The sequence below is a fragment of the Giraffa tippelskirchi genome, chromosome 1 (assembly GCF_054371585.1).
Source record: "Giraffa tippelskirchi isolate mGirTip1 chromosome 1, T2T-mGirTip1v1.2.pri, whole genome shotgun sequence".
NCBI classification, from domain to species: Eukaryota; Metazoa; Chordata; class Mammalia; order Artiodactyla; family Giraffidae; genus Giraffa; species Giraffa tippelskirchi.
The window spans coordinates 191,203,973-191,229,960 of record NC_137275.1 but is presented as its reverse complement, the minus strand read 5'-3'; the positions used below and the strand labels follow the sequence as shown (position 1 = coordinate 191,229,960).

The window sequence follows — 25,988 nt, the reverse complement described above, 5'->3', positions numbered from 1 at the left end:
CCCTAAGATATGCTACCAGATGAATGAGAACATTATGCTTAGTGAGATAAGCCAGTCACAAAAAGACAACTATTATTTGATTCCCCATATCTGCGGTACCTAGCCTAGTCAAATTGTTGGAGACCTAAAGTAGACTGGTGGTTGCCAGGGAGAGGGGAAAGGAGGAAGAGGCTATTTGTTTAAAGTGTTCAGAGTTTCAGTTTTACAAGATGAGAAGTTCTGGGTATTGTGTTGCACAACAATGGGAATATACTTCATACTACTGAACTGTACTTAAAAATGCCTAGGATGGTAAATTTTATGCTTATTTTAGCACAATTAAATTTTTTTTTAAACAATGGGAAAGCCAAGTTAAAAAAAATTCTTTATGGGAAATATCCAAATTTGCATATGATGGCAACTGTTTTGAGCCTGTAGTTGCCTATCTCTTGGTGATTTCCCCCTCTTTGGTAATAAATAGACAAGCCCCAGATGTATCTCAGTGATGATCTCTGCAGCACTTGATTCAGGTAAAACCTAATTGATTCAGGTCAGTCATAGTGGGCTCATCTCCCTTGGTGGTGACGGATTTAGAGGTGGGCATGTGACCCAGTTCTGACCCATAAGGTGTGAGGGAAGGTCTTCTAGAGGTTTGTAGGAAAGGTTTCTTGGCTCTGAAAAGGAGACATACTAAGGAGAAATGGTCCTTTCCATTACTGGACATTGGTTTACATCAGGATAAGATGCCTAGGGCAGTGCAGTAATTTTCTAACCCAAAGGCAGCCATGGGCAGACCAGAAAAATGGAAGAAATCTGGAGGTCTCAGTGTCACTGGGTTGGACGTAACCTTCTTGCCTCTAGACTTTCTGTTATGTGAGATCATCCATGCTGTTACTGTTGGGTTGCAATTTACAAGTGGCAGCTTAGAAGATCATAAGTGATACAGAGGGGGAAAAAGCATATGGATCCAATAAAAGAAGTCTGCAACTGAATCTGATCCAGAGGCCAGTGATTTACTATCTCAGGTGTTTCTCTCTTGTTTTTGTTGTTTTGTCACTAAGCCATGTCTGACTTTTTGCCTCCCCATGGCCTGTAGCCCGCCAGGCTCCTCAGTCGATGGGATTTCCCAGGCAAGAATACTGGAGTGGGTTGCCATTTCATGTTTCCCTAGTCACTTGCATCAAGGACTGTTTCTTAGGACAATTCTCCCTGCATTCGTCAAGCAAACTCAGAGCCCCACTGCCCCCACCCCCAGCTCCTTTTCTTCATGGTGTAGGCCTGAGAGAAGGCCCAAGCCACCAGTGTGTCCACTATCAAGCACGAGACTACAGTGATTTCCTCAGAGATGTCCTTGGTAATGTTGCTGAACAAGTTCAAGTATGTCAGCATCTGGTTGCTTGTTTCTAAAAATGGTTCATGCTACTTCCGGCTCTGTAATCGTCAAATATAGAAGTCATCTTCCTTATCCCTATAATATTCTCCAATAGTAAATCTGCTTTGTCTGGTATTAATAGGGCCACTCCTAGGACTCCCTGGCATTCCAGTGATTAAGACTTCGCCTTCCAGTGCAGGGGGTATGGGTTCAATCCCTGGTTGAGGAGCTAACATCCCACATGCCTTGTGGCCAAAAAACCAAAACCAAAACAAAACAGAAGCAATATTGTAACAAATTCAATAAAGACTTTAAAAATGGTCCACATCAAAAAAGAAACTTAAAAAAACAGGGCCACTCCAGCTTTCTTTGATTCATGTTGGTGTGGTATAACTTTTCCTATTCTTTTACTTTTAGCTTACCTGTAGGTTTATATTTGAAGTGGTTTCCTTATATAGTTGAGCCTTGCCTTTTTATCTAACCTAACAAGCTCTGCTTTTTATTTGCAGCAGTCACTTTCTAATCAACTGCTTTAAAAAAGGGAGAGAAAAAGTCACTCTTCTTTCTGCACCTAGGAATATATATTTTTCCTCCTAACACAACATTTAAGAAAGAGAAGTCATTCCCAACATACATTTGTGTGATATTGCCATATGTAAAACAGATAGCTGGTGGGAATTTGTTGTATGACACAGGGAACCCTAACCCAGTGTTCTGTGACAACCTAGAGGAGTGGGATGAGGAGGGAGGTGGGAGGGAGGTTTAAGAGGGAGAGGACATATGTATACCTATGTCTGATTCCTGTTGAGGTATGGCAGAAACCATCACAATATTGTAAAGTAACTATCCTCCAGTTAAAATTAAAATTAAAATAAATAGAAAAATATATATGATGATAGCAGGGGGTTGGAAATGTGGCATTGCCTGGCAAAAATGCCTGGGGATGGAATGGAATGGGGCAAGTTATAGCAGTGAGAACTACCAGTCAAGTTTTGCAATAGTTTAAGTGGTATACAGAGGATCTGAACTTCAGGGCCTCTGAGGAAGGTCCTTTCTACTGGAAGAAGAAACAGGAGCTGGTGACACATGAATTATGATCACCAAGACTTCTCTTTTCTGGTCTCTATGTCTTAGTCACCCTCTTTCCTGAAATTATACAAAGAATAAAAAAAGTTCAGAGTGTTGGAGCTAGTAAGAATTTGGAGCAATTAGTCCAATCTTTCCTTAACAGTTGAGGAAAAGGAAGTAAGAAAAGTGAAACTTTATTCCCCAGGTCATGCTCCTGGCTAATGGTGGAGCTTGGAATAGGACCAAATCCTTTCCAGTTCCCAGAAAGACAGGAGGACCTTACTGGTTTAATGTTAACCTTTGTATTCTACTTAAAGGAAAAATAAAAATCCATTTGTTAATATATACTCTTTACCCTTGTTTGATTTGTGGCTCTACTTAGAGAGTTGAGAAAAAACCAACAACAAAACAAACAAGAAACATCATAAGAACAGAAGGAAACAAATATATAGCAAAACATATTCAAAGAGCAACTGGGACACATAGATAAAACAGTGAAATAAAACAAGACTAGAAGATAAGATTTTCCAGCAAGGTGCCTGGCATGTGATTTCCCTGGTGGCTCAGCGGTAAAGAATCCACTTGCCAAGCAGGAGACATGGGTTTGATCCTAGGTGGGTAAGATCTCCTGGAGGAGAAGATGGCAACTCACTCCAGTATTCTTGCCTGGGAATTCCTATGGCAGAGGAGCCCATTGGGCTACAGTCCATGGGGTCGCAAAGAGTTTGACATGCTTAGCAACTAAACAACATCCTGTCATGTGGGGTTATGAGCCCCATCTTGTGGCCCTTTTGGATATCGCTTAAGGTTAGTTTTTGAACCAGTCAACATACCAGGAGCAGCATTCCTCAGCTTCCCTGGTGGCTCAGATGGTAAAGAATCCGCCTGCAACGTGGAGGAGGCCTGGGTTCAACCCCTGGGTTGGGAAGAACCCCTGGAAAAGGGACTGGCTACCCACTCCAGTGTTCTTGCCTGGAGAATTCCATAGCCATTAGTTCACAAAGACTTGGACACAACTGAGCAACTAACACTTTATACTTTCAAACTCAACTGGAGTACCTGAAAATCACCTGGGTGTGGTCTGAAGCTCAATTCTTGGTCTTCCTCACCAAATAAATTTTTTCCTCCCTAAAAAAAAAAAAAAAAAAAAATCACCTGGGTGTGAAAATGCAGATTCCTAGGCCTTTCCCTCCAAAGAGGCAAATAGATCAAAGAATCTGGGCTCAAGAAACTGTGCTTCTAGAAAGCTCCCCAGGTGATTATAAGAGAAACAAACTGGCACTGATCAAGAATCACTTGTCAACAACGAAATGGCACTTGCCACCTACCTCTACAAGGATTAAATCATGTGCTGCTGCAGATGCTGACTTTCAACTCCTCTGAAAGGAGTTCAGGGTAGAGAGCAGAATGAGACTCTGTGCTCTGGGAAAAACTAGTGGGATAGATCTTCAAATAGATGTTGTCAGGAGCTGATTTTATGAGCCCAATTCTTGTATCTCCTCATATTTAGAAAAACACTAACATCCTTCACGGTGACAACTGCTCATGACTAGCAGACCCCTTTGGCAAAACAGATGTGCTGAATTTCATGTACTTCCCCCTCACCAAAGTCACATATATACTGACCTTCCTCCCTACCTCTTTGGAGCAATTTCTCAGAGCTATCTAAAATGCTAACTCCCCAGCTATTGTCCTCTTTTTTTTTAAACTCAGAATATAGTCTTCATTTTGCCCCCACTGAAATTTAACTCACAACTCTCACATTGTGTACTTTTTTGTCAGCATACTGCAGATGGCAATAAGAATTAGTGGCATCCATCCCCTAGGCATTGTGGCTAAAGGCCTATTCTGAGTACAAGTTTGGAAGGAAATTGTCTAGCACTATAAAGGTCTGAGATTTTAGCCTGCTTGCAAGCTAACAAATTATCAATGAAAAAAACAATGGTTCCTGCCTTATCAGTTAACAAAGGATGCTGCAGCCATCAAGCCATCATAGTAATGCTGCCCCAATCTAGCAGTCAACCACTGCAGCCACCCGTGGATGATGTGCCCTGAAGAGACTCGGCAGGAGAAAGCACAGGGCACTGGGCTCAGATAGCTGAGGTGCATACCAAAGGAATGATTTCAGTGAGTCCAGACTGTGTTGTATTTTCCTGTACATAGAAAAAGTGCTAAATTCCTTGAGATATCTACTTTTCCTTAACAGCAATCTTTTGAAGTTTTGACTACCTGGTCTTTGTTGCAAAAACTATATATGGCTCCTCCTTTACCTCTTTGGAGAAGTCTCTCAGAACTGTCTGAGATGCTGTGCCCCTGACTTAAGTCCTCAGTTTCGTTCACCAAATAAAACATGATCCTCAACTTTTAGATTTTTTTTTTCCATTTGACACATTAGTATGCAAGTTTCAGGAATGCTGGTAGATGAGACTCTTGGTTCAGAGACAAAGGACAGTTTATTACTAACAGCAATTTCAGTAGTTAGATTATAGTCACTCAAGCCAGTTTCCTGACTTAATTCCCAAAAGGCTTTGTAGAGTGGGCCAGAGGATGGAGCTTAGAGAACCTGAATCTTTTTTTTAATTGGAAGATAATTACAATATTGTGGTGGTTTTTGCCATACATTGACATGAATCAGCCATGGGTTGCACATGTGTCCCTCCATCCTGAACCCCCCTCCCATCTCCTTCCCTACCCCATCCATCTGGGTTTTCCCAGAGCACTGGCTTTGAGAGCCCTGCTTCATGCATCGAACTTGCACTGGTCATCTATTTTACATATGGTAATATACATGTTTCAGTGCTATTCTCTCATATCATCCCACCCTTGCCTTCTCCCACATTGTCCAAGTCTGTTCTTTACATCTGTGTCTCTTTTGCTGCCTTGCATATAGGATCATCGTTACTGTCTTTCTAAATTCCATATATATATGCATTAATAAACTGTATTGGTGTTTCTCTTTCTGACTTACTTCACTCTGTGTAACAGGCTCCAGTTTCATCTACCTCATTAGAACTGACTCAAATGCATTCTTTTTTATAGCTTAGTAATATTCTATTGTGTATATGTAACACAACTTTTTTTAACCATTCGTCTGCTGATGGACATCCTGGTTGCTTCTATGTCCTAGCTATTGTAAACAGCACTGAAATGAACATTGGAGTACATGTGTCTCTTTCAATTCTGGTTTCCTTGGTGTGGCTGCCCAGCAGCGGGATTGCTGGTTCATATGGCAATTCTATTTCCAGTTTTTTAAGGAATCTCTATACTGTTCTCCATAGTGGCAGTACCAGTTTGCATTCTCATCAACAGTGTAAGAGGGTTCCCTTTTCTTCACACCCTCTCCAGCATTTATTGTTTGTAGATTTTTTGAGGGCAGCCATTCTGACCAGCGTGACATGATACCTCACTGTATCATCATTTTGATTTGCCTTTCTCTAATAATGAGTGATGTTGGGCATCTTTTCACGTGTTTATTAGCCATGTATATGTCTTCTTTGGAGAAATGTCTGTTTAGTTCTTTGGTCCACTTTTTGATTGGGTTGAGAACCCAAAACTTTTACAATGCAGAGAGACTGCCTGAAGGGAGACATTGTCTCTCTCTTCCCAGGCTCTTCATCATAGAAACATCCTTGAAATGACAGCTCAAAAATGGCACTGTCTCTGGATACCATACAGAAACACGATACAGGTGGATAATTGTCTTCCAGCAAAAACCATTAATGAAAGGAATCCTACATCTGAATGTTGTAAAGTGATCAACCTGAGGCAAGTTGAGCGACTCAGACCTGCTGTACCTGGCAGGAAAATTCAGCCTGGACTGTAGTTTACATAGCTAACTTTGCAGACGTCTTTGATCTCTATTTCACTAGGGAGGAAACAGACTTTGGAAAAGATTGTGACTTGCCCGCCTATCCAAACAAGACAAGAATTGGGTCTTCTCAGAGATCTTTCACTGCCCCACGCTCTCACTTGTTTCTTCCTTACCCCAGCAGGCAGGAACTAAACAGGCCAAAATAAGTAAACAACCAATTCAAGGGCGGGCATTGATTTTTCAAAGGGGCACTGCAAACTCAAGCGGTGAAAACGCTAACGACGTTGCAAGATCACACTCCACTTCGGAACCAGGAAGTAAGGAGCTCTGGCTTCTCCCACCTCGCGGGCCTGAGATTTCCGGCAACTAAGGAAGTGGCTCCTGCTGCTGCTGCTAAGTCGCTTCAGTCATGTCCGACTCTGTGAGACCCCATAGACGGCAGCCCACCAGGCTCCACCGTCCCTGGGATTCTCCAGGCAAGAACACTGGAGTGGGTTGCCATTGCCTTCTCTAATGCATGTAAGTGAAAAGTGAAAGCAAGGACGCTCAGTCGTGTCCGACTCTTAGCGACCCCATGGACTGCAGCCTACCAAGCTCCTCCGTCCATGGGATTTTCCAGGCAGAGTACTGGAGTGTTGCCATTGCCTTCTCCGGCTCCTAGACTTCATTTTCCACTTGAACTCGGAAGTAGGTTTCAATGCTACGGAACCCTAGAGCACGGATGGGTAGTTTCTTCTTGGCTAAACTTGACCGGCACGCCTAGAACCCGTTCGGACCGCAGAGCAGATGGGCTCCGCCCCACTCTTCCGGGATTTCACGAGCTGACCGGAACTGGGGCGGAGCCTCCTAAGCACGCCCCGAGCAATTGGCTGGGGCCGCTGTCGCTCAGTGCTCCGAACGGAAGAGGCTGGGCGCCTCCCTCAGGGTCCCGGGAGCAGTTTGGCGGGTGGGAGGGACTGGAGCGAAAGTTACCGGCTCGAGAGCCGGGAAGGCTATGGAGCCGGGCCCCGCCGCGTCCCCTGGGCCTTCCCGCTCCTTCAAAGAGGAGCTGCTGTGCGCCGTCTGCTATGACCCCTTCCGCGATGCCGTGACTCTGCGTTGCGGCCACAACTTCTGCCGCGGGTGCGTGACACGCTGCTGGGAGGTTCAGGTGGCGCCCACCTGCCCGGTGTGCAAGGACCGCGCGGCTCCCGCCGACCTGCGCACCAACCACACCCTCAACAACCTGGTGGAGAAGCTGCTGCGCGAGGAGGCCGAGGGCGCGCGTTGGACCGGCCACCGCTCCCCGCGCCTCTGCCGCCTGCACCGCGGCCAGTTCAACCTCTTCTGCCTCGAGGACAAGGAGCTGCTGTGTTGCTCGTGCCAGGCCGACCCCCGGCACCAGGGACACCGCGTGCAGCCGGTGAAGGACACCGCCCACGACTTTCGGGTAAGAGTTGCTGCGGGCGGGAGTTGGCCGAGCGCTCACGTGGACCGGAACCTAGCATCCTGACCCCGCTGCTCCTGCACTCCATCCAGCCTGCTGGGGCTGGGTGTGCCCGGTCCTATCCCTTTTCCCCCTGCCAGCTTGCTGGTGCCTCCTCAGGACCCCATCTTCCCCTGGTAACACACAGAGCCTACATCGAGCACCGCCCAGGGGATCTGAGATGGGAGAGGAGAGAATGTCAATAGGAAGGCTGAGAATTGGGGTTACAGGATGTTCTCAGGACCGCCGGCCCACCTCTGAAGGGCTGAGGCCCTGCACCCTTTCCACCAGGCGGGTGTGGCACACGCCCATTTTAGAAGCATAGGTTGAGTAAGCCCAGCGACCCTGGAACTTGGCACACAGAGGGCAGAGGTACAGCACCCGAAGTCCCGGTCAAGGATATGGAGCTTTTAGGTCTCCCCCACATCCCTCGGCTACTTCCTGGGCTGGCCCCATGTATTGGGTAGCTCTGGGCCTGGCCCTGACCAGCTAGTTTATTCTGGATCACTCTCTCAGCATCCCCCATGCCTGGAGTTTCACTGTTTATAAATAAAGGAGCTCCAATATTTTGGCCACCTGATGTGGAAAGCCAACCCCCTGGAAAAGACCCCGATGCTGGAAAAGATTGAGGGCAGGAGGAGGAGAAGGGGACGACAGAGGATTAGATGGTTGGATGGCATCGTCGACTCAATGGACAGGCGTTTGAACAAACTCCAGGAGATGGTGAAGGACAGGGAAGCCTGGTGTGCTGCAGTCCACAGGGTGCCAAAGAGTCGGACATGACTGAGTGACTGAACAACAACAAAAATAAAAGAGCAACTTAGAAGGGAAAACTAACATGAAGTTTTTGGCATGGGAAGGAAAACGATCAGGAAATGAGAGTGAGCCAGCTCAGGAGTTTTCAGAATTTTTGACTTTTGCTGGCCCATTGTTGTTGTTTAGTTGCTCAATTGTTTCTGATTGTGACCCCATGGACTGCAGCACACCGGGCTTCCCACAGTGAGAAATACATTTTTCCACTGTGACTCAAAACAGCCACATGTATATATCCTGTTCTGTATCAGTGGAAACAAAAATTCTGTGAAAATCTCTATTGTAGTTTGGCATTTTCTGTCATTATATTTTAAAAATTGCACAGGGTGTAAAACATTATTTTATCACCTACTAATATCTGCTAATACATAGGTCAGACCCACAGTTTGGAGAACACTGGATGCTAGTCTGAAGACGAGTGTATTGAAAATAAGTGTATTTCAAAAAGTTGAAAATAATTCTATAAGAATGCCTGTTCTTCAGATACTGTTTTAATTTGTTTTAATGCCTTTGTTGTTGTTGTTTAGTCACTAAGCCATGTCTGACTCTTTTATGACCCCATGAACTATAGCTTACCAGACTCCTCTGTCCATGGGATTTTCTAGGCAATAATACTGGAGTGGGTTGCCATTTCCTTCTCCAGGGCCTTCCTGACCCAGGGATCGAACCCACGTCTCCTGCATTGACAGGAGGATTCTTTACCACTGAGCCACCAGGGAAGTTCACAATGAAACTAGACAGTTCCATATACATTTTGGCAAAGTTCAAGTGAAGGAGAGTGTCACCAACATGCTTATTTGAAGAGTGTTTGAACAGTGGTCCACAGTTTGAACTAGTGGTCTCTAGTTGTGGCAAGTAGGAGCTACTCTCTAGTTGCAGTGCATAGGCTCAGTTGCCCACGCTTCGTTGCTGCACAGCATATGGAATCTTCCCGGACCAGGGATTGAACCCGTGTCCCTTGCACTGGCAGGGAGATTCTTAACCACTGAGCCACCAGGGAAGTCTGCAGCCAATACTTTCAGTAAGTAAGAGCACTTACTATGTACCAGATACTCTTAAGTGTTTTTGTCAACACATTTAATCCTCACAAAAACTCTATGAGGTTGTGTATTAGTTTCCTATTGCTGTTGTCATAAATTGCCACAAACTGTGGTTGAACACAGCACAGATTTGTTATTCCACAGTCCTGGAGGTCGGAAGTCCAAACATCAAGGTGTTGGCAGAACTCTGTGCCTTTTGGAGGCCAGAAGAGGGTTTCTTTCATTGTCTTGTCCAACTTTTGGAGGCCCTTTCCTCCATCATCCTGAAGTATATCATTCCAGCTTCTGCTTCTGTTGTCTCATTGTCTTCTCTGATTCCCTCTTGGAAAGACCCTCATGATTACAGGGAGCCCCTGTGGACAATCCAGGATGATCTTTACATCTTAAAGTCCATATTTTAATCACATCTACAAAATCCCTTTTTCCACATGATGTAACACATTCCCAGGATTAGGACGAGGACATCTTTCGAGGATGTCCAAAGGATAGTGCCACTGCAATATTCTTGACTGGAGAATCCCATGGAAAGAGGAGCCTGGTGGGCTACAGTCCATGGGGTCGCAAAGAATTGGGTGCAACTGAGCACACATCTCTGGAGGAGCTGGTATTCAGCTTACTACACCTGGGTACTATTCTCCCCATTTTACAGACAGTAATACTGAGTCTCAGAGAGGTTAAGTAACTTGTCCCAAGTCAGAGCAGTTACTGTAGAGTTCACCTGGGGCCTTGCTCAGCTCTTACTCCACTGAGGGACACTGACAGAACCTTCTCTGGTGTCGGGCTAAGGTCTTCCCCACCAGCCCACTTTTCCAGGAGCTGTGAGGGCAGCTGCCTCTGTGTGTGGGTTCTTAGAGGCTTGTGTGGATGAGGGCCCCCATCAATGGGCTAACAGGTATGGACTGAGTGCCTGCTCCATGCCAGGCAGTGTGTGCAGGGAAAGGACAGGGCAGTCTGATCCCCTGCCTTCTTGGAGTCAGATGGGCATGATCGAATACATGCATGCATCCTCAGTCACTCAGGCATGCCCGACTCTTTTTCGACCCCATGGACTATAGCCCGCCAGGCTCCTCTGTCCGTGGGATTCTCCAGGCAAGAATACTGGAGTGGGTTGCCATTTCCTCCTCCAGGGGATCTTCCGGAACCATTTCCTGCATTGGCAAGCAGATTCTTTACCGCCTGAGCTACCAGGGAGCAGTGGATGAAAGCCTCTGCCTTTGCAGAGCAAGCCTTTATTCTGTCTGCAATTTATGGAGCATCAGTGTGCTTGATGAGAGGACCAGGCATGAGGACCTACCCCCAGGAAGCCTGCAGCCTTTCCAGGAATGTGAGACAGTGATGCTGAGTATGAAGTAGAGGTGTAGAAGTAGTAAACTACACTGGGGAAATCAAGGCAGTGTTCAAGAGAAAGTGAGGGAGGGGCCCAAGTCGAGTTTTCAAGGCCATGTTGGGATAGTTGTGTGAAGCAGGTGGGGATTGGATAGAAGTAGCAGTCTATGTGAAAGGACACGCTGTAAAGCTTTAAATACTGTAGAAGATTATCTTTATGACCTCAGAGGAGGGAGGTATTTCTTAAAACCAAGGAGCACTAATTCTGATTTGTCACCTTGGATTAGTGTTGCTGATCTTGATCTTCACATAAATGGGATGAAACTGTATGTACTTTTCTGCAAAATAATATACACATACACTTTTTGACTCACCTATATATATATGTATCAGTAATTGGTTCCTTATTTATTGCTAAGTAGCTTTCCATATGTAAAAGTTAAAGTGTTAGTTGCTCAGTCGTGTCCAACTCTTTGTGACCCCATGGACTGTAACCCACCAGGCTCCTCTATCCATAGAATTTTCCAGGCAAGAATATTGAGTAGATTGCCATTGCCTTCTCCTGGAGAAGGCTATGGCACCCCACTCCAGTACTCTTGCCTGGAAAATCCCATGGACAGAGGAGCCTGGTAGGCTGCAGTCCATGGGGTCGCGAAGAGTCGGACATGACTGAGCGACTTCACTTTCACTTTTCACTTTCATGCATTGGAGAAGGAAATGGCAACCCACTCCAGTGTTCTTGCCTGGAGAATCCCAGGGACGGGGGAGCCTGGTGGGCTGCCGTCTATGGGGTTGCACAGAGTCGGACACGACTGAAGCAACTTAGCAGCAGCAGCAGCACCTGCATTGTAGGCAGTTTCTTTACCGTCTGAGCCACCAGGGAAACCCAGCTTTCCATTTAATAATATCATCATTTATTCACCCATCTCTTGTTGATCGACATTTGGGTCATTTCCAATTTTTGATTTTCCTTAAGTTTTTAAGATGCGTTGTTCAGTTAGACATTTATGGGAGGAAATTTTCGTTAACATGCTATGTTATTTAAGGAGTTGGGCCAAGTATGGCCAGAATTATAAGCTTTTATTCTCCAGAATTAAAGACATTGACAGTATGTTTGATGTCAACAAATTTGGAAATAAGATGGCACAATTGGAAACACAAAAGACAACTGGACAACATAGTAGTAGCTCCCTTAATGAAACAGGTTGGACCTGATTTTGTGCCTTGTGCAAAGTGCATGCTCAGTAATAACTGTTCATTAGTGATAATACAGACTTTCCAGGTGGCATTAGTGGTAAACAACTTGCCTGGCAGTGGATGAAACATAAGACATGTGGGTTTGATTCCTGGGTCAAGATCCCCTGGAGGAGGGCACAGCATCCCACTCCAGTATTCTTGCCTGTAGAATCCCGTGGACAGAGGAACCTGGCAGGCTATGGTCCATGGGATAGCAAAGAGTCAGACATGACTGAAGCGACTTAGCACAGCACACAGCACAACACAGTGATAATACAATCATTGGTAAATCTCCCAGTGAGCAACTCAGAAAAGGGCACATATTAGGGCTGGGACTTGCTGAATTAAAGCAGAACTCGCCAAGTGATTAAAAAGTCTGAGAAAGACAAAGGACTGTTACCCACTTCCCTCTTCGTTGCCCCATAATTCCCTAATTCGAGGTTGAAGGGCAGAGGGTCAGGGTGTGTTCTTTGGGGCCAGCACACCCCTGGGTAACGTGTGGGCAGTTGCTTCACCCCTGACATTCACAGTTATTTCACAAATCATGGAATTTTTCTTTGGGATAATATTACATAACTTTGCTACAAAACATCTCAACCCATCAAATAACACATTGAGATGACATTTCAGTGGTTTTGTAGGACACTTATGCTAATGTTATTTTGCTATTGAAGCGATACACCTTAGAGATATTACATAAAACAATATTTTTTAAAAATCTGTTAAATATTGTCAAGAAGAACATAAGGATGACCAGAATGAATTGAAAAGAAAACTAAACCTGCAGTAAAGGAAATCACTGTTTATTTTCTGTAGAAGTGTGGTTAAAAGAATAGACTGTGGAGTAGGACACATGGGCAAGTTATCTACTACTGTGTGACAAATTACCCTAAACATAGTGGCCTCAATCTCATGATGTCTGTGGGTCAGGACTCTGGCATGACTGGACGGGTGTTTCCACCTCAAGGGTCTCCGTGGTGCTGCAGTGTGGACCAGGGCTGCCGTCTCATCTGAAAGCCCGGGGAGGCTGGGATCCCCACTCAGGCTCACTTGTGTGGTTGGCAGCAGGATTCAGGTCTTCATGGGTTGTTGGTTGGACACCCTTACTTCCTAGCCCCGTGGGCCGCTCCGCTGGTTGGATCACTTCCATCTGAGGGTGAGGGAGCAAAAGAGGGTGAGAAAGGGTCAATGCAGGCTTTTTGTTACCTCAACTCATCTGTCATTTTTGCCATATTCTCTTGATTAGAAGCAAGTCTTTTGTAGATCCAGCCTTCAGGGACTGGCTTCCAGCAGTGCAGTACTGGGAAGTGGGGATCCTTAGAGCCATTTCCAAGGCTGCTTCCTCCAGTCTGGCCCCAGTGATTGATGTCCCTTCCACCTGCAGAGCACACTCACCCCCTCCCAGGATCCCCAGTCGTCTTGTCCCATTACAGCATTAGCTCAAAGTCCAGAATTTTGTCATCTAAACCAGGCCCAGGTGGAGATGAGGCTTTAGGGACTAAAACCACAGGTTGAACTTACCACTCTGTTAACTATTTACATAGCATTTACATTGTAGTTACAACTGCTTACACAGACTTTTATATTAGCACTGAAGCATTTTTACATAAGGGACTTGAGCATCCTGGGATTTCAGTATCTGTGGGGATCCTAGAACCAACCCAAGATGACTGTGGTTTAGACAAGGTCCTGTGGGAAGAACTGGGTCAACCTTGTGACCAGACCTGTTCTTTCATGACTGTAAACCAGTCCAGTTCACAGAGTCGTGAAGGGGGCCTGTGAGCACATTGTTGACCCCCAGCTTGGGTTCACTGCTCCACCTGCACCAGCTTTAGGCTTAGCAGGATGTCCTTCTGTTCTATCCTGTGACGAGCATGGAAACTAGTCCCTTTACCTCCTCAGCTGTTTCCTCATCTGTATCGGGTATAAACAAAGGTGCTGGGTTAGAAGGTATCGGAGGCCCTTTGTGCTGTACACCATCAGGTGCAGGGTCAGAGCTGTGCTTTCCCCACTGTGTCCCACAGCATGTGGCTGGACTGGGTTCAGTAAATAATGGTCGAATGGTACCCATGGTGAAGTGCACCTCCAGCTGTGATGTGGCGTGCTGCCTCCCTGCCCGGCCTCCGCCCCTAACCCGCCTCCTTCTCGTCCTTCTTGGCAGGCCAAGTGCAGGAACATGGAGCACGCGCTGCGGGAGAAAGCCAAGGCCTTCTGGGCGATGCAACGCTCCTATGAGGCCATCGCCAAGCACAATCAGGTGAGTGAGCACTGGGGCTGACGGTGCAGATGGGTACACCTGGGACTCCTGTGGGGCAGAGGTGCGGGTGGGCTGGCCCTGGCCGTGGCTGCTGCTACAGGGTCAGCCTTCACCAGCCCTGCTGGCAAGCACAGCCGTGCCCTTGGATGCTGATTGTGACTTCGTGGCATCTTTAAACACCTGGGCGTGGCCACGCCAGCAACCACTGAGCAGCTTCCTCTGCCCCCTGTGCCTGTGAACTCAGACTGATAACAGGTGCCATGCTGCACCACCTGCTGGGGTGCTCAAACCAGCGACACCCCCATTCTCACACCTCTCGTCCACTGTCTCCAGAATGCACCTATCCACTGATGCACCCTCTCCACTGCCAGCATCTGTTTCACGTCCCCATCGCCTCTGCCTGCCCTCCCTACCTGGGCCCCATGCTTTCGCTCTTATATGCAGTCCACACTCCTTGCAGTGGACTGATGTTTTAAATAAAATAGATCGGTTGTGTCACTCCTCTGCTTAAAACTGTCCGGTTCAAGCTCCTCACCATGGCCTTGAGGGCTCTCGTCCAACCCCCATCCCCCCTAGCTTCATCTGCCTGCAAGCTTGGCCAGTGCTGTCTGCCTGGCTGGCCTGGTGCCGGATGTAGTGGGGATACCTGGGTTGTGTCCATATGTCCAAGTGACAGCCCCTGTCTGTCCATCCCAGCTGGTGCAGAATTCTCACATAGTCAGTTGTGGAGAGTCCAGGATTCTGGCTTGACTAACGCTTTTCCTCTCAATTCAGTCCATACTGGCAGATGAGAGGTGAAAGTTTGTGTCTTCCCCTTTTGAGAGGCTCCATGGCCAGTGTGAGGCTGGCTGGAGCTGGCTTTGCACTGGCTGGCTTTTCCTGTCCACTCTGTTTTTTATCCCCCTGTGTGATAAGAATCCTCCCAAATTTCACTGTGTTCCACTGTACATTGTCAGTCTTTTTACCTGATATTTCAACAGTGCTGTCTCTCCTCCTGTGCTTTTCTTTGGTTATTCATAAGTGTGTGCTTCCTTTCATAAGAATAACAGCTATCTGTATTTCTTCTGTGAATGTTCACATTCTTTTTCTTGGGATGTTTGTCTTTTCTTCTTGTAGAGACTTAAGAGCACTTTGTATACGAAGAATAACAATCTCATATATGTTGAAAATATTTTTCCTAGTTTGCCCTTTTTCAGTAAATTGTGTGTGCGTGCTCAGTCATGTCCAACTCTTCGCGACCCCATGGACTGTAGCCCTCCAGGCTCACCTGTCAATGGGATTTTCCAGGCAAGAATACTGGCATAGGGTTCCATTTCCTCCTCCAGGGGATATTCCTGACCTAGGGATTAAACCCTTGTCTCCTGCATTGGCAGGCAGTTTCTTTACTACTGTGTCATCTGGGAAGCCCTTTGAATAAATCATTTCCCTCCCTTTTTGGTCATTTCCTCCTGTTCAGTGAATCATTTTGTCATACTAGCATGTTATTGATTCAGTTTTAAAATAAATACTTTCTACTATTTTTTTGGGTAAGCATCTATCAAATCTATCAAATTTGAAGTCCTACTATTGGAAGGCGAGTGATTTTTAAAAATCGTTGCTGTTTGCAACAGTTCACTTCTGTGATTCAGAGTTTCCGTCACTATGGTACAACCTATGCAGGTACAGAATATTATTGAGGAATTTATAGAATTACAATTGTCCTCTATAAGCATTGATTTTGTTTTATTCGTTTATCTAAACAATCTCATTATGCTGTTTGACTTTTTTATTTAAAACATTTCTTTTTTTAAAAAACTTTTGGCCGCGCTCCAGGGTTTTCCTTTTGTCTGACCAGCTTAGTTGCCCCGAGCCATATGGGATCTACGTTTCATGCACTGAAAGGGGGATTCTCAACCACTGGACCACCAGGGAAATCCCTATGCTGTTTGACTTATTTTAAACTTACAAATATGTGCTACCAAAGCTGCATCTTCGTATTTTATCTTCGGAGGTTCTGCACATGATTTCTTTTTTAAAAGAATGAAGTTCCTTTGCTAAACATCTGGGGGCCACCGGCTGGGTGATGGCTGAGGCTCCGCCCCTCCTCTTCCCCGCCCGGCCCCGCCCTATGCTGCAGGTGGAGGCCGCCTGGTTGGAAGCACGGATCCGGCGGGAGTTTGACAAGCTCCGCGAGTTCCTGCGCGTGGAGGAGCAGGCCATCCTGGACGCCATGGCCAACGAGGCAAGGCAGAAGCAGCACCTGGCAGAGGAGAAGATGAAGCGGCTGACAGAGGACACAGAGGCCTTGGCCCACGAGATTGAGCGGCTTCAGATGGAGATGAAGGAGGATGACGTTTCCTTTCTCATGGTGAGGAGTGCAGCGTCCAGATCTAGTGATAGGGGCCAGATGTCAGGGGTCACAGGACCCTGAGATCAGCAGCCCTGGCTATATTGTTTTTTAAAATATCTATTTATTTATTATTTTAAAATATTTATTTTTTGGGTGGTATTGTCATCTTAACAATATTATTAATAATTTGATTATAGCAATATTAACCTTAATATTATTGTTAATTTAATAATATTAAACTTCTGATCTATGAACATGGGATGTATGACTCCTTTTGAGGTCAGAGATTTATATGTTTCGTCTGTGTCTACAGTTGTGTGTCTGGTTTTTTCTTTTTCAGAAACACAAGAGCCGAAAACGCCGGTAAGTTGCCAAGTCCAGTAGGGGGAGGGGAAGCATAGGCAGAAATACCTGGGATGCAACCTCAGGTGGCTCCCGGGCCAGGCAGGTGGTGAGGCCAGCTGATGCAGCACAGAAGCATCAGTTCAGTTCAGTTCAGTTCAGTCGCTCAGTCATGTCCAACTCTTTGCGACCCCATGAATCGCAGCACACCAGGCCTCCCTGTCCATCACCAACTCCCGGAGTTTACCCAAACCCATGTCCATTGAGTCGGTGATGCCATCCAACCATCTCATCCTCTGTCGTCCCCTTCTCCTCCTGCCCCCAATCCTTCCCAGCATCAGGGTCTTTTCCAGTGAGTCAACTTTTCGCATGAGATGGCCAAAGTATTGGAGTTTCAGCTTCAACATCAGTCCTTCCAATGAACACCCAGGATTGATCTCCTTTAGGATGGACTGGTTGGATCTCCTTGCAGTCCAAGGGACTCTTAAGAGTCTTCTCCAACACCACAGTTCACCACAGCATCAATTCTTCGGCGCTCAGCTTTCTTCACCGACCAACTCTCACATCCATACATGACCACTGGAAAAACCATAGCCTTGACTAGACGGACCTTTGTTGGCAAAGTAATGTCTCTGCTTTTAAATATGCTATCTAGGTTGGTCATAACCTTCCTTCCAAGGAGTAAGTGTCTTTTTAATTTCATGGCTGCAGTCACCATCAGCAGTGATTTTGGAGCCCCAAAAAATAAAGTCTGACACTGTTTCCACTGTTTCCCCATCTATTTCCCATGAAGTGATGGGACCAGATGCCATGATCTTAGTTTTCTTAGTTGAGCTTTAAGCCAGCTTTTTCACTCTCCTCTTTCACCTTCATCAAGAGGTTCTTTAGTTCTTCTTCGCTTTCTGCCATAAGGGTGGTGTCATCTGCATATCTGAGGTTATTGATATTTCTCCTGGCAATCTTGATTCCAGCTTGTGTTTCTTCCAGCCCAGCGTTTCTCATGATGTACTCTGCATAGAAGTTAAATAAGCAAAGTGACAATATACAGCCTTGACGTACTCCTTTTCCTATTTGGAACCAGTCTGTTGTTCCATGTCCAGTTCTAACTGTTGCTTCCTGACCTGCATACAGGTTTCTCAAGAGAGGTCAGATGGTCTGGTATTCCCATCTCTTTCAGAGTTTTCCACAGTTTATTGTGCTCCACACAGTCAAAGGCTTTGGCATAGTCAATAAAGCATCAGTGGGACCGGCCAAGTGGAGAGCCCTCTTTCAAGACACCGACTTCCGGTTTGCACTGGTGCAGTGTTGTCATTCTGAGGGTGGAGCATGACCATCTACTGTGTGGGGAGAGATTGTCATCCTGCATGGGGCTTGAAGTTCTCTGATGGTCAGCCCAACATTTAACCTTGTTTCTTGGTCAGCCCCCTCCCTCTGAGAGTCTCAAGACATACTAGTTTGTGTTGACGGTTGTTGGGGTCACAGAGATGAATATGGAATAATTGTGTCCCAGTCAGAGCTGTACAAAGATGGAAGAGGATGCTTTTGGCAGTAGTGAGTTCCCTGTCACTGGAGGTGTTCAAGCAAAGGCAGCGACACTTTCAAAATGTGGGACTAGAGGGCCCCTAAGGTGCCTTCCAACTCAGACATCCTATGAGCTGATGTATATGTATGATTTCTGCTCACATGAAATGAAACCATGTCTGAGAACCTCCTGTTTATATTTATTCCGGCAAGGGCAGGAAAGGCTCTAGTACTGAGTCCTGAAGGGTATGAGCCGCCCAGTTGGTTCCTGGTTCGTCTCCTATCAGAGCCCAGTGTAGGTTTGTCTTGAGTAAGGCAGCCAGGGAATGCAGGCCTGAGGCAAGGAATCCTGTTTCCAGTTGACCCAGTTAGGCCCAGAACGCCTGGTCCTGGCCCTGCCTCCCAAACCCACTTCTCCTTTCTTAGCCTCTTCTGCACGATGGAGCCGGAGCCCATCCAGCCCGGCATGCTCATTGACGTCTGCAAGTACCTGGACTCCCTGAAGTACCGCATCTGGAGGAAGATGGTTATGTGTGTCGAATCTGGTGAGTGGGGGCCCCAGGCAGGTGTAAGAGGCCGGGGGAGGTCATCTGGGCAGAGGGCCAGCTGAACTCACTCCTTCCCACTTCCCGCCCCATAAGACCTCCTCCTTCCCGCACTGGTCACTTTTCCAGCCTCTTTCACTCAAACCATTCCTGACAGAGCACCTTCCTTTTTTGGGTCCTGACATTTGGCCACCTCTCCGGAAAGAGCAGCTGACTTCCCTTTCTATTCAGAACCGTATTGTATATATAATGAAAGAGTAGATCTCCTCAGTTAGGGCTGCCTCTTCCAAGGTGATTCTAGCCCATGCAAGTTGCTGTGGACTGAATGTGTCCCTGACCAAATTCGTTTGTTGAAGGCCTAACCTCCATGTGATGGAATTTGAAAGCAGGGCCTTTGGGAAGTGATCACAGTTAGAAGAGGTCATGTGGATGGGGCCCTCTGATGATCAGATTAGTGCCCTTTTAAGAAGAGACACCAGAGAGCTGGCTTCTTTTCTCTCTCTCCCTCTGCCTTATGAAGACACAGTAAGAAGGCAGCCATCTATAAACCAAAAAGAGGGCCCTTACCAGAATCTAAGCATGCTGGAACCCTGGTCTCAGAATTCCAGAAGCAGAACCATGAGAAATACTGTCCTGTTGTTTAAGCCACCCGATCTCTGATACTTTTGCAGTAGCATCCCAAACTGAGACATGATTTTATGGGGAGAAATGTCAGTGATCAGGGGCATGTCACATGCTTTTCTAAGGTGGTACAGGCATCTTGTGAGGTTCAGTGGCTTCCTGTGGCTATCCTCACAAAAGACTGAAATCTGGATGCTTTAAAATGACAGAATTTTATTCTCATGGTTCCAGAGGCTAGAAGTCTAAAGCCAAGGTGTCCGCAGAGCCACACTCCCTCTGAAACCTGTAGGGGAGGATCCTTCTTCACTTCTTCCTAAATTTTGGTATTTTCTGGTGAGCTCAACGCAGGCAGTTGCAGCACTGTGACCTGCGCCTCCATCCTCAGAGGGCTTTTCCCCTCATGTGACTGGTTTTCTCCATTTTTATAAGGACAACCATTATATTGAATCAAGGGCCCCCTCTCTTCCCATCTGATCTCATCTTAAATTGTTAACATCTGCAAGAACCTCCTTCTCAAATAAGGTCACCTCCTGAGGTGCTGGGGTTAAGACTTCAATGTAGCTTTTTTGTAAGGCACTTTTTTCTTTAAACTTTATTTTGTATTGGGGTGTAGCCAGTTAACAATGTTGTGATAGTTTCAGGTGAACAGTGAAGGGACTCAGCCATACATGTACCTGTATCCATTCTCCCCCAAACTCCCCTCCCATCCAGGCTTTGCAGGGCAGATTTCAACCCATGATGCCACCCCCGGCCCAGGGCAGCCCCCTTTGTTCACTGGGCCAGGTGGAACACGGTAGGTCAGTTTAGGGGGACCTGAGGCCACAGGCTGGTCTGATTTCCCCACTCTTTTCCCTCTCTGCGCCCAGTGCCTTTCAGCTTTGATCCCAACACCGCGGCTGGCTGGCTCTCCGTGTCCGACGACCTCACCAGCGTCACCAACCATGGCTACCGGGTGCAGGTGGAGAACCCGGAGCGCTTCTCATCGGCGCCCTGCCTGCTGGGCTCCTGCATCCTGTCGCAAGGCTCACACGCCTGGGAGGTGGACCTGGGGGCACTGGCTAGCTGGCGCGTGGGGGTGGTGCGGACGCGACAGGATGCGGGCACTGAGGGCCACGCGCACAGCTGCTACCATGACACGCGCTCGGGCTTCTGGTACGTGGGCCGCACGCAGGGCGTAGACGGCGACCACTGCGTGACCTCGGATCCCGCCACATCGCCCCTGGTCCCTGCCATCCCGCGCCGCCTGCGTGTGGAGCTGGAGTGCGAGGAGGGGGAGCTGTCCTTCTATGACGCTGAGCGCCACTGCCACCTGTACACCTTCCATGCCCGCTTCGGGGAGGTGCGGCCTTACTTCTACCTGGGCGGCTCGCGGGGTGACGGGTCCCCAGAACCACTTCGCATTTGCCCGCTGCGCATCACCATCAAGGAGGAGCTAGACGGCTGAGGACCCCCAGGACTGCCGGACTCCGCTTGCATCCAGCAGTCAGTCCCATTTCCTTCCTATCTGTTCTCAGGTACCGCTCGCCTTGGTACCTCTCTACCGCCTGCCTTCTTACCAGGATCTTCCCGCTGACCTACCCTGTCATTTTCTGTGGCTCCAGGCCACCGGCCTCTCCCTCCGTTTTTTTGTTCCTTCTCTCCCCTCCTTTGAAAGTCAGCCAGGAGACACTTCTGGGTCAGGCTTTTTCCAAAGTTGTGGCATCCTCTGGATGTCAATTTCCTGACCCAGATTCTAAGATTTCTGGGGATGATGTTTGTTTCTAGAGTGGGTCTGTTTAAAAAAAAATGTAGGTTTTTTTTTTTTTTTTAATCATTTTCCAAGTGTTGTGAGGCCAGCAGATGGGAGGGGACTGCTGTTGAAAAGAGTTTGTTAGTTACAGTTCCTAGGAGAAGGGATACTGTGGTGGGGTGGGGCACCAGGGGAAGCACCAGAGTCCTTAAGAGGCAAGGGGTGTGCTTTTCATGGAAAGGAACAGAGGAGGCAGGGTACTGGGTGAGTGGTGAGCCTGAATACTTTTGATGATCGGCAAGCCTGAATACTTTTCACAGGTTCTGGGGCATAGCGGCTGCCCCTAGTTGTCCTGAAACCTGGATGTGGGTTGATTGTGCATGTGTGCGTGCTCAGTCGTGTCCTACCCACCAGACTGGGCTGTACCCACCAGACTCCTCTGTCCATGCAGTTTTCCATTCAAAAATCCTGGAGTGGGTTACCATTTCCTATTCCATGAAATCTTCCTGATGCAGAGATTGAACCTGCATCTCCTGTGTTGGCAGGTGGCTTCTTTACCGCTGAGCCACCTGGGAAGCCTGTGGGTTGATTAGCACAGGGGATTATTGGCTTGGAGTGGAGCCGGTGAGAGCCTGGCACAGGAGGTGGTTGGGGTACCGTTTTGCATGTAAAAGGTTAACTGCATTCAAAAGGCGCACTCACAGGGGAGTTGTTTGCTGTCTGCAGGAATTTGCTAGCCAGGGAAGCCCCAGGAGCCAGTGTTCAAGAATTCAGAAAAGAAGAAAGTATGGTTATTCCAGCACCATTGCCATGGCTTTGAGCAGCACCCATGCCCTGGCTTGTCTGTCACTTTATACTGGTATTTAAAACTGCTCCGTGGGCCTCGGTGGGGCCCTTCAAGGCAGGGGTGGGGACAAGGCTGCCCATCCAGTTGGCTCTAACTTATAGATTAAGACTTCTTCTTGCACAATTTCCTCTGAACAGAGTTTCCAGAGCACTTTTTAAAAACACAATTTAGATTTCTTTTTTTTTTTTAATTTATTTATTTTAGTTGGAGGCTAATTACTTTACAATATTGTAATGGTTTTTGCCATACATTGACATGAATCAGCCATGGGTTTACATGTGTTCCCCATCCTGAACCCCCCTCCCACCTCCCTCTCCATGCCATCCCTTTGGGTCATCGCATTGCACCAGCCCTGGCATTCTGTTTCACATATGATAATATACATGTTTCAATGCTATTCTCTCAGATCGTCCCACCCTCACCTTCTCCCACAGAGTCCATAAGACTGTTCTATGCATCTGTATCTCTTTTTCTGTCTCGCATATAGGGTTATCATTACCATCTTTCAAATTCCATATATATGTATTAGTATACTGTATTAGTGTTTAAAAAACAATTTAAATACGATTTTCACTTTCCTCATCTGCAAATGAGATAGTAGATCTGGAAGGTGATGGATGCACTGCAGTTGTGTGGAGGACCTTTCTCTGGTTCCTCTCACAGAGGTACAGAAGGAGGAGAAGAGGGGCCCTTTGTGTTAGGAGGGAAGGGAGGTGATTCTGTCCAGGGAGGAGGGGGCTCCAGGGCTCTGGTCTTTGCTGACCTTAGCCTGCTCAATCTTGTTCTACTGCCTTTTACATCTTCATCCTGATTTCTTCTCCCTCTACTGTGCCTCCAGACTCCTATCTCCACCTTTTCGTTTTCACACATGTCTGTGGAGAGTTTTTAATTGTCACCTCACTGTGTCTTGGCACAGGGAATGTCTCCCCATAGGAGCAGTGTTCTAATGGAGGTGTTTTCTTTACCAAAGACTCACAAACTTTATCCTCCTTGTGTCTCCTGGTTCACCGAAATGGACATTTTAAACAGAAATGATTCAAAACTAAAAATTGGTTATAAGTGGCCAGGGGAGAGAGGTGGTAGGATATACCACTGAGTCAAGGGGACCAGGTGCAGGAGAGGGGTGAGGATGTTGGCAAAGGGGTGGATGTGAGCTGAGCGGCTCCTCTAAAGATGCTCAGACTCAGCAAAGCTCAAGGCACTTTGGACTCAACACATCTGAGTCCAGTGTGCACTTTGTACCATAAAGTGTCTAGCCTGTCAAATGCAAATTGCTACCTAATAAATCTTGACCTGAAACTATTTTGTTAGTTGTTGTAAACTTTTTAAAATGTTTTTCCTTTCCACCTTAGGTGTTGGAAGGGCTTTGTTTTGTTTTTACAGGATATTGTGGATTGCCTAGGCCCCTTTTTACCAAAATAAAGTGTTTGAGCCAAAGCACACTTTTTTTGTGACATTTTCCTTTCGGTGTTCTCATAAGCAAAAAATTTCATTCACCTTGTAGCATGTATTCAATGTTTTTGTTTTTATCATTGGATAATCTATTATATGAATATATACTGCATTTTACTTACCAACTTTTCAGTTGGTGAAAACATTTTGATTGTTTTAACTTGTTGCCATTATGAATAACGCTGCTGTAAACATTTGTGTGCAAGATTTTGTGTGGACATGTGTTTTGCTCTCTTGGACAGGTAACTAGATCCTGCTGGATCATGTGCTAACTCTTGTCTAACCTTTTGAGGGCCTGCCAGGCCGTTTTCCAGTGTGGCCGCACCTTTGTGTAGTCTTATCAGTAACGTAGGGAGGTTCCAGTTGGCCCATATCCTCATTAGCACTTGTTACTGTCCGTCTTTTAACTTGGGCATCCTAGGAGATGTGAGGTCGTATCTCATTGTAGTTTTGACTTGGATTTCCCTAATGACTCATGGTATCGAGCCCCTTTTCAGGTGCTTATTGTCCATTTTTTTAATCTTCTTAGGAGAACTGACTTCAGATCCTTTGCCCATTTTAAAATCTTTTTTTGTTGTTTTTACTATCCAGTTGCGAGAGTTCTTCATACATTCTAGATACAAGTCCCTCATCAAGTACATGATTGCCCAAAATTTTCTACCACTCTGTGGTTGTATTTTCACTTTCTGAAGGTGTCCTTTGAAGCACAAAAGTTTTCGTTTTGGGGTCCGGTTTATTTTTCTTTTTGTTGTTTGTGTATCCTAGAACTCTTACCTTTGACACTGCCCTTAAGCCAGTCAATTCCAGGTTCTAGGTTTTGGCTCAGGTATGGGCAGCCATCTCAGCGTGGGCAGCCATTCTTTTGACAAGGAGCCCTAGTTCAGGAGCCCATCCTTCTTCCCTTAAGCCCTCCTACCCATGTGATGTGATGATTGAGTGTGTGCATGGGAGCCCAGGTAAGCTGTACGCGGAAGTTTTATAAGCTGGCGGCATCTTTGGTAAAGAGAAAGCAGCCGGAACCAGAAATCTAGATTCCTACACCCAAGTCCAAACTGTATGATTTATGAGCTACTGAGCTTTCGAGCCTCTGCTCCCTCATCTAAATGAGGATTTAGGGTACCTACCTCAGGCTGTTGTAGAGATTAAATGCGGGGATTTGGGGGATACAAATGCTTTGTATTATGTCCTAAACATACTATAGACTCAATGCATGTTGGCTAGTTCTTCAGAAAGTGGAAGATTTTGAATGTTGACATTATGATTCATGTTAATGAAAAACCCCAAAGGAAATTGAGAAATGAACTTACATTGGGAGTGCTTAAATTTCTTGAGACTGCAAAGTTATAGGCAATAAAACTTATGTTTATTAAAAATAACATGGGAAAATGGTTATGTTGTAATGACTGAGAAGACTAGGATTTATACATATAGACATGCAACACACAATTTGTCTCTAATTTGTGTGTGTTGTTTGATGAGATCACCCACTTATATAGCTGTAAATTCAAAAGGTACAAAAGAACAGCCTCTCCCACTTCTGCCCAGACACTCAGCTCCCTTCTTTGTGGACAATCATATATTACCATGAAAAAAATCCTTCCAGAGGGATTTCATGTACAGCAGTATTCTGTTGTGAGTATATTCTGGTTCCCCCAATACACTATAATTTAAAAGCAGATACTTTGGGGGACTCCCCTGGTGGCTCAGTGGTAAAGAAGCCACCTGCCAGTGCAAGGATACATGGGTTCGATCCCTCATCCAGGAAGATCCCACATGCCAGGGAGCAACAGCCTGTGTGCTGCAACAACTGAATCTATACCCCTAGAGCCTGTGCTCTGTAACAAGAAGCTGCCACAATGAGAAACCTGTGTACCACAACTCGACAGTAGCCTGTGCTCACAGCAACTAGAGAAAAGCCTGCACAGCAGCGAAGACCCAGCACAACCAAAAATAATAAATAAAAACAGATACTCTAGGTTTGTATCTCTAAGCAACCCAACAAAAGGGGACAACTCAAAGGATGTTATTAAGGTAATTTCCTCCCCTCTGAGAGGAGGTTTGTCATGGATGTTTTCATGTAGTCAGTTCAACTGGTGCATTCAGCTTCTTGTTTATTTCACCCCAAGGTTTTAAAACAGGGAAAAAACAGTGGAATTTAGCTGCTCATGACATAGAAGACAAACCTTACACTTGAGATCTCAACATAACATTTTTAAAATCTCAGTTCTTACCAAG

The 25,988-nt window shown here is 46.4% G+C and overlaps 2 protein-coding genes and 1 long non-coding RNA gene across 14 annotated transcripts in view; 1 reads left to right on the top strand and 2 right to left on the bottom strand.

Annotated features, from left to right (window-relative positions):
• PTK2B (protein tyrosine kinase 2 beta) overlaps nucleotides 1-7,558 on the bottom strand; it is a 151,428-nt gene extending 143,870 nt beyond the window's left edge. For 3 of the 10 annotated variants that reach the window (XM_081517863.1, XM_081517979.1, XM_081517896.1), the window contains exons 1-2: nucleotides 7,203-7,558; nucleotides 3,479-3,547 (exon numbers count right to left, since the gene is read on the bottom strand). The gene's annotated coding sequence lies outside the window, so the exon portion shown is untranslated. Of the gene's footprint in view, nucleotides 1-3,478; nucleotides 3,548-5,387; nucleotides 7,047-7,202 lie in introns of those variants that run through there. The other 7 variants (XM_081517988.1, XM_081517885.1, XM_081517972.1 and 4 more) reach the window with 5 other exon arrangements.
• Nucleotides 7,134-23,743, top strand: TRIM35 (tripartite motif containing 35). 3 transcript variants are annotated; one of them, XM_081518178.1, is made up of 6 exons: nucleotides 7,134-7,659; nucleotides 14,272-14,367; nucleotides 16,484-16,714; nucleotides 17,037-17,059; nucleotides 18,986-19,104; nucleotides 20,592-23,743. In XM_081518178.1, exons 1-6 carry the CDS (start codon nucleotides 7,225-7,227, stop codon nucleotides 21,167-21,169), a joined length of 1,482 nt encoding a protein of 493 aa, XP_081374304.1. In that variant the 5' UTR covers nucleotides 7,134-7,224; the 3' UTR covers nucleotides 21,170-23,743. The 3 variants fall into 3 exon arrangements, with proteins under 3 accessions (XP_081374304.1, XP_081374324.1, XP_081374313.1); XM_081518198.1 differs by lacking the exon at nucleotides 14,272-14,367; XM_081518187.1 differs by lacking the exon at nucleotides 17,037-17,059 and having other exon boundaries at nucleotides 16,484-16,728.
• Nucleotides 12,893-14,465, bottom strand: LOC145516779 (uncharacterized). Its single transcript, XR_014061761.1, has 2 exons — nucleotides 14,005-14,465; nucleotides 12,893-13,260 (listed from the first exon to the last, which is right to left on the bottom strand). It is a non-coding gene; the product is annotated as an uncharacterized LOC145516779 (long non-coding RNA).
• Nucleotides 23,744-25,988: the final 2,245 nt, after the last annotated feature.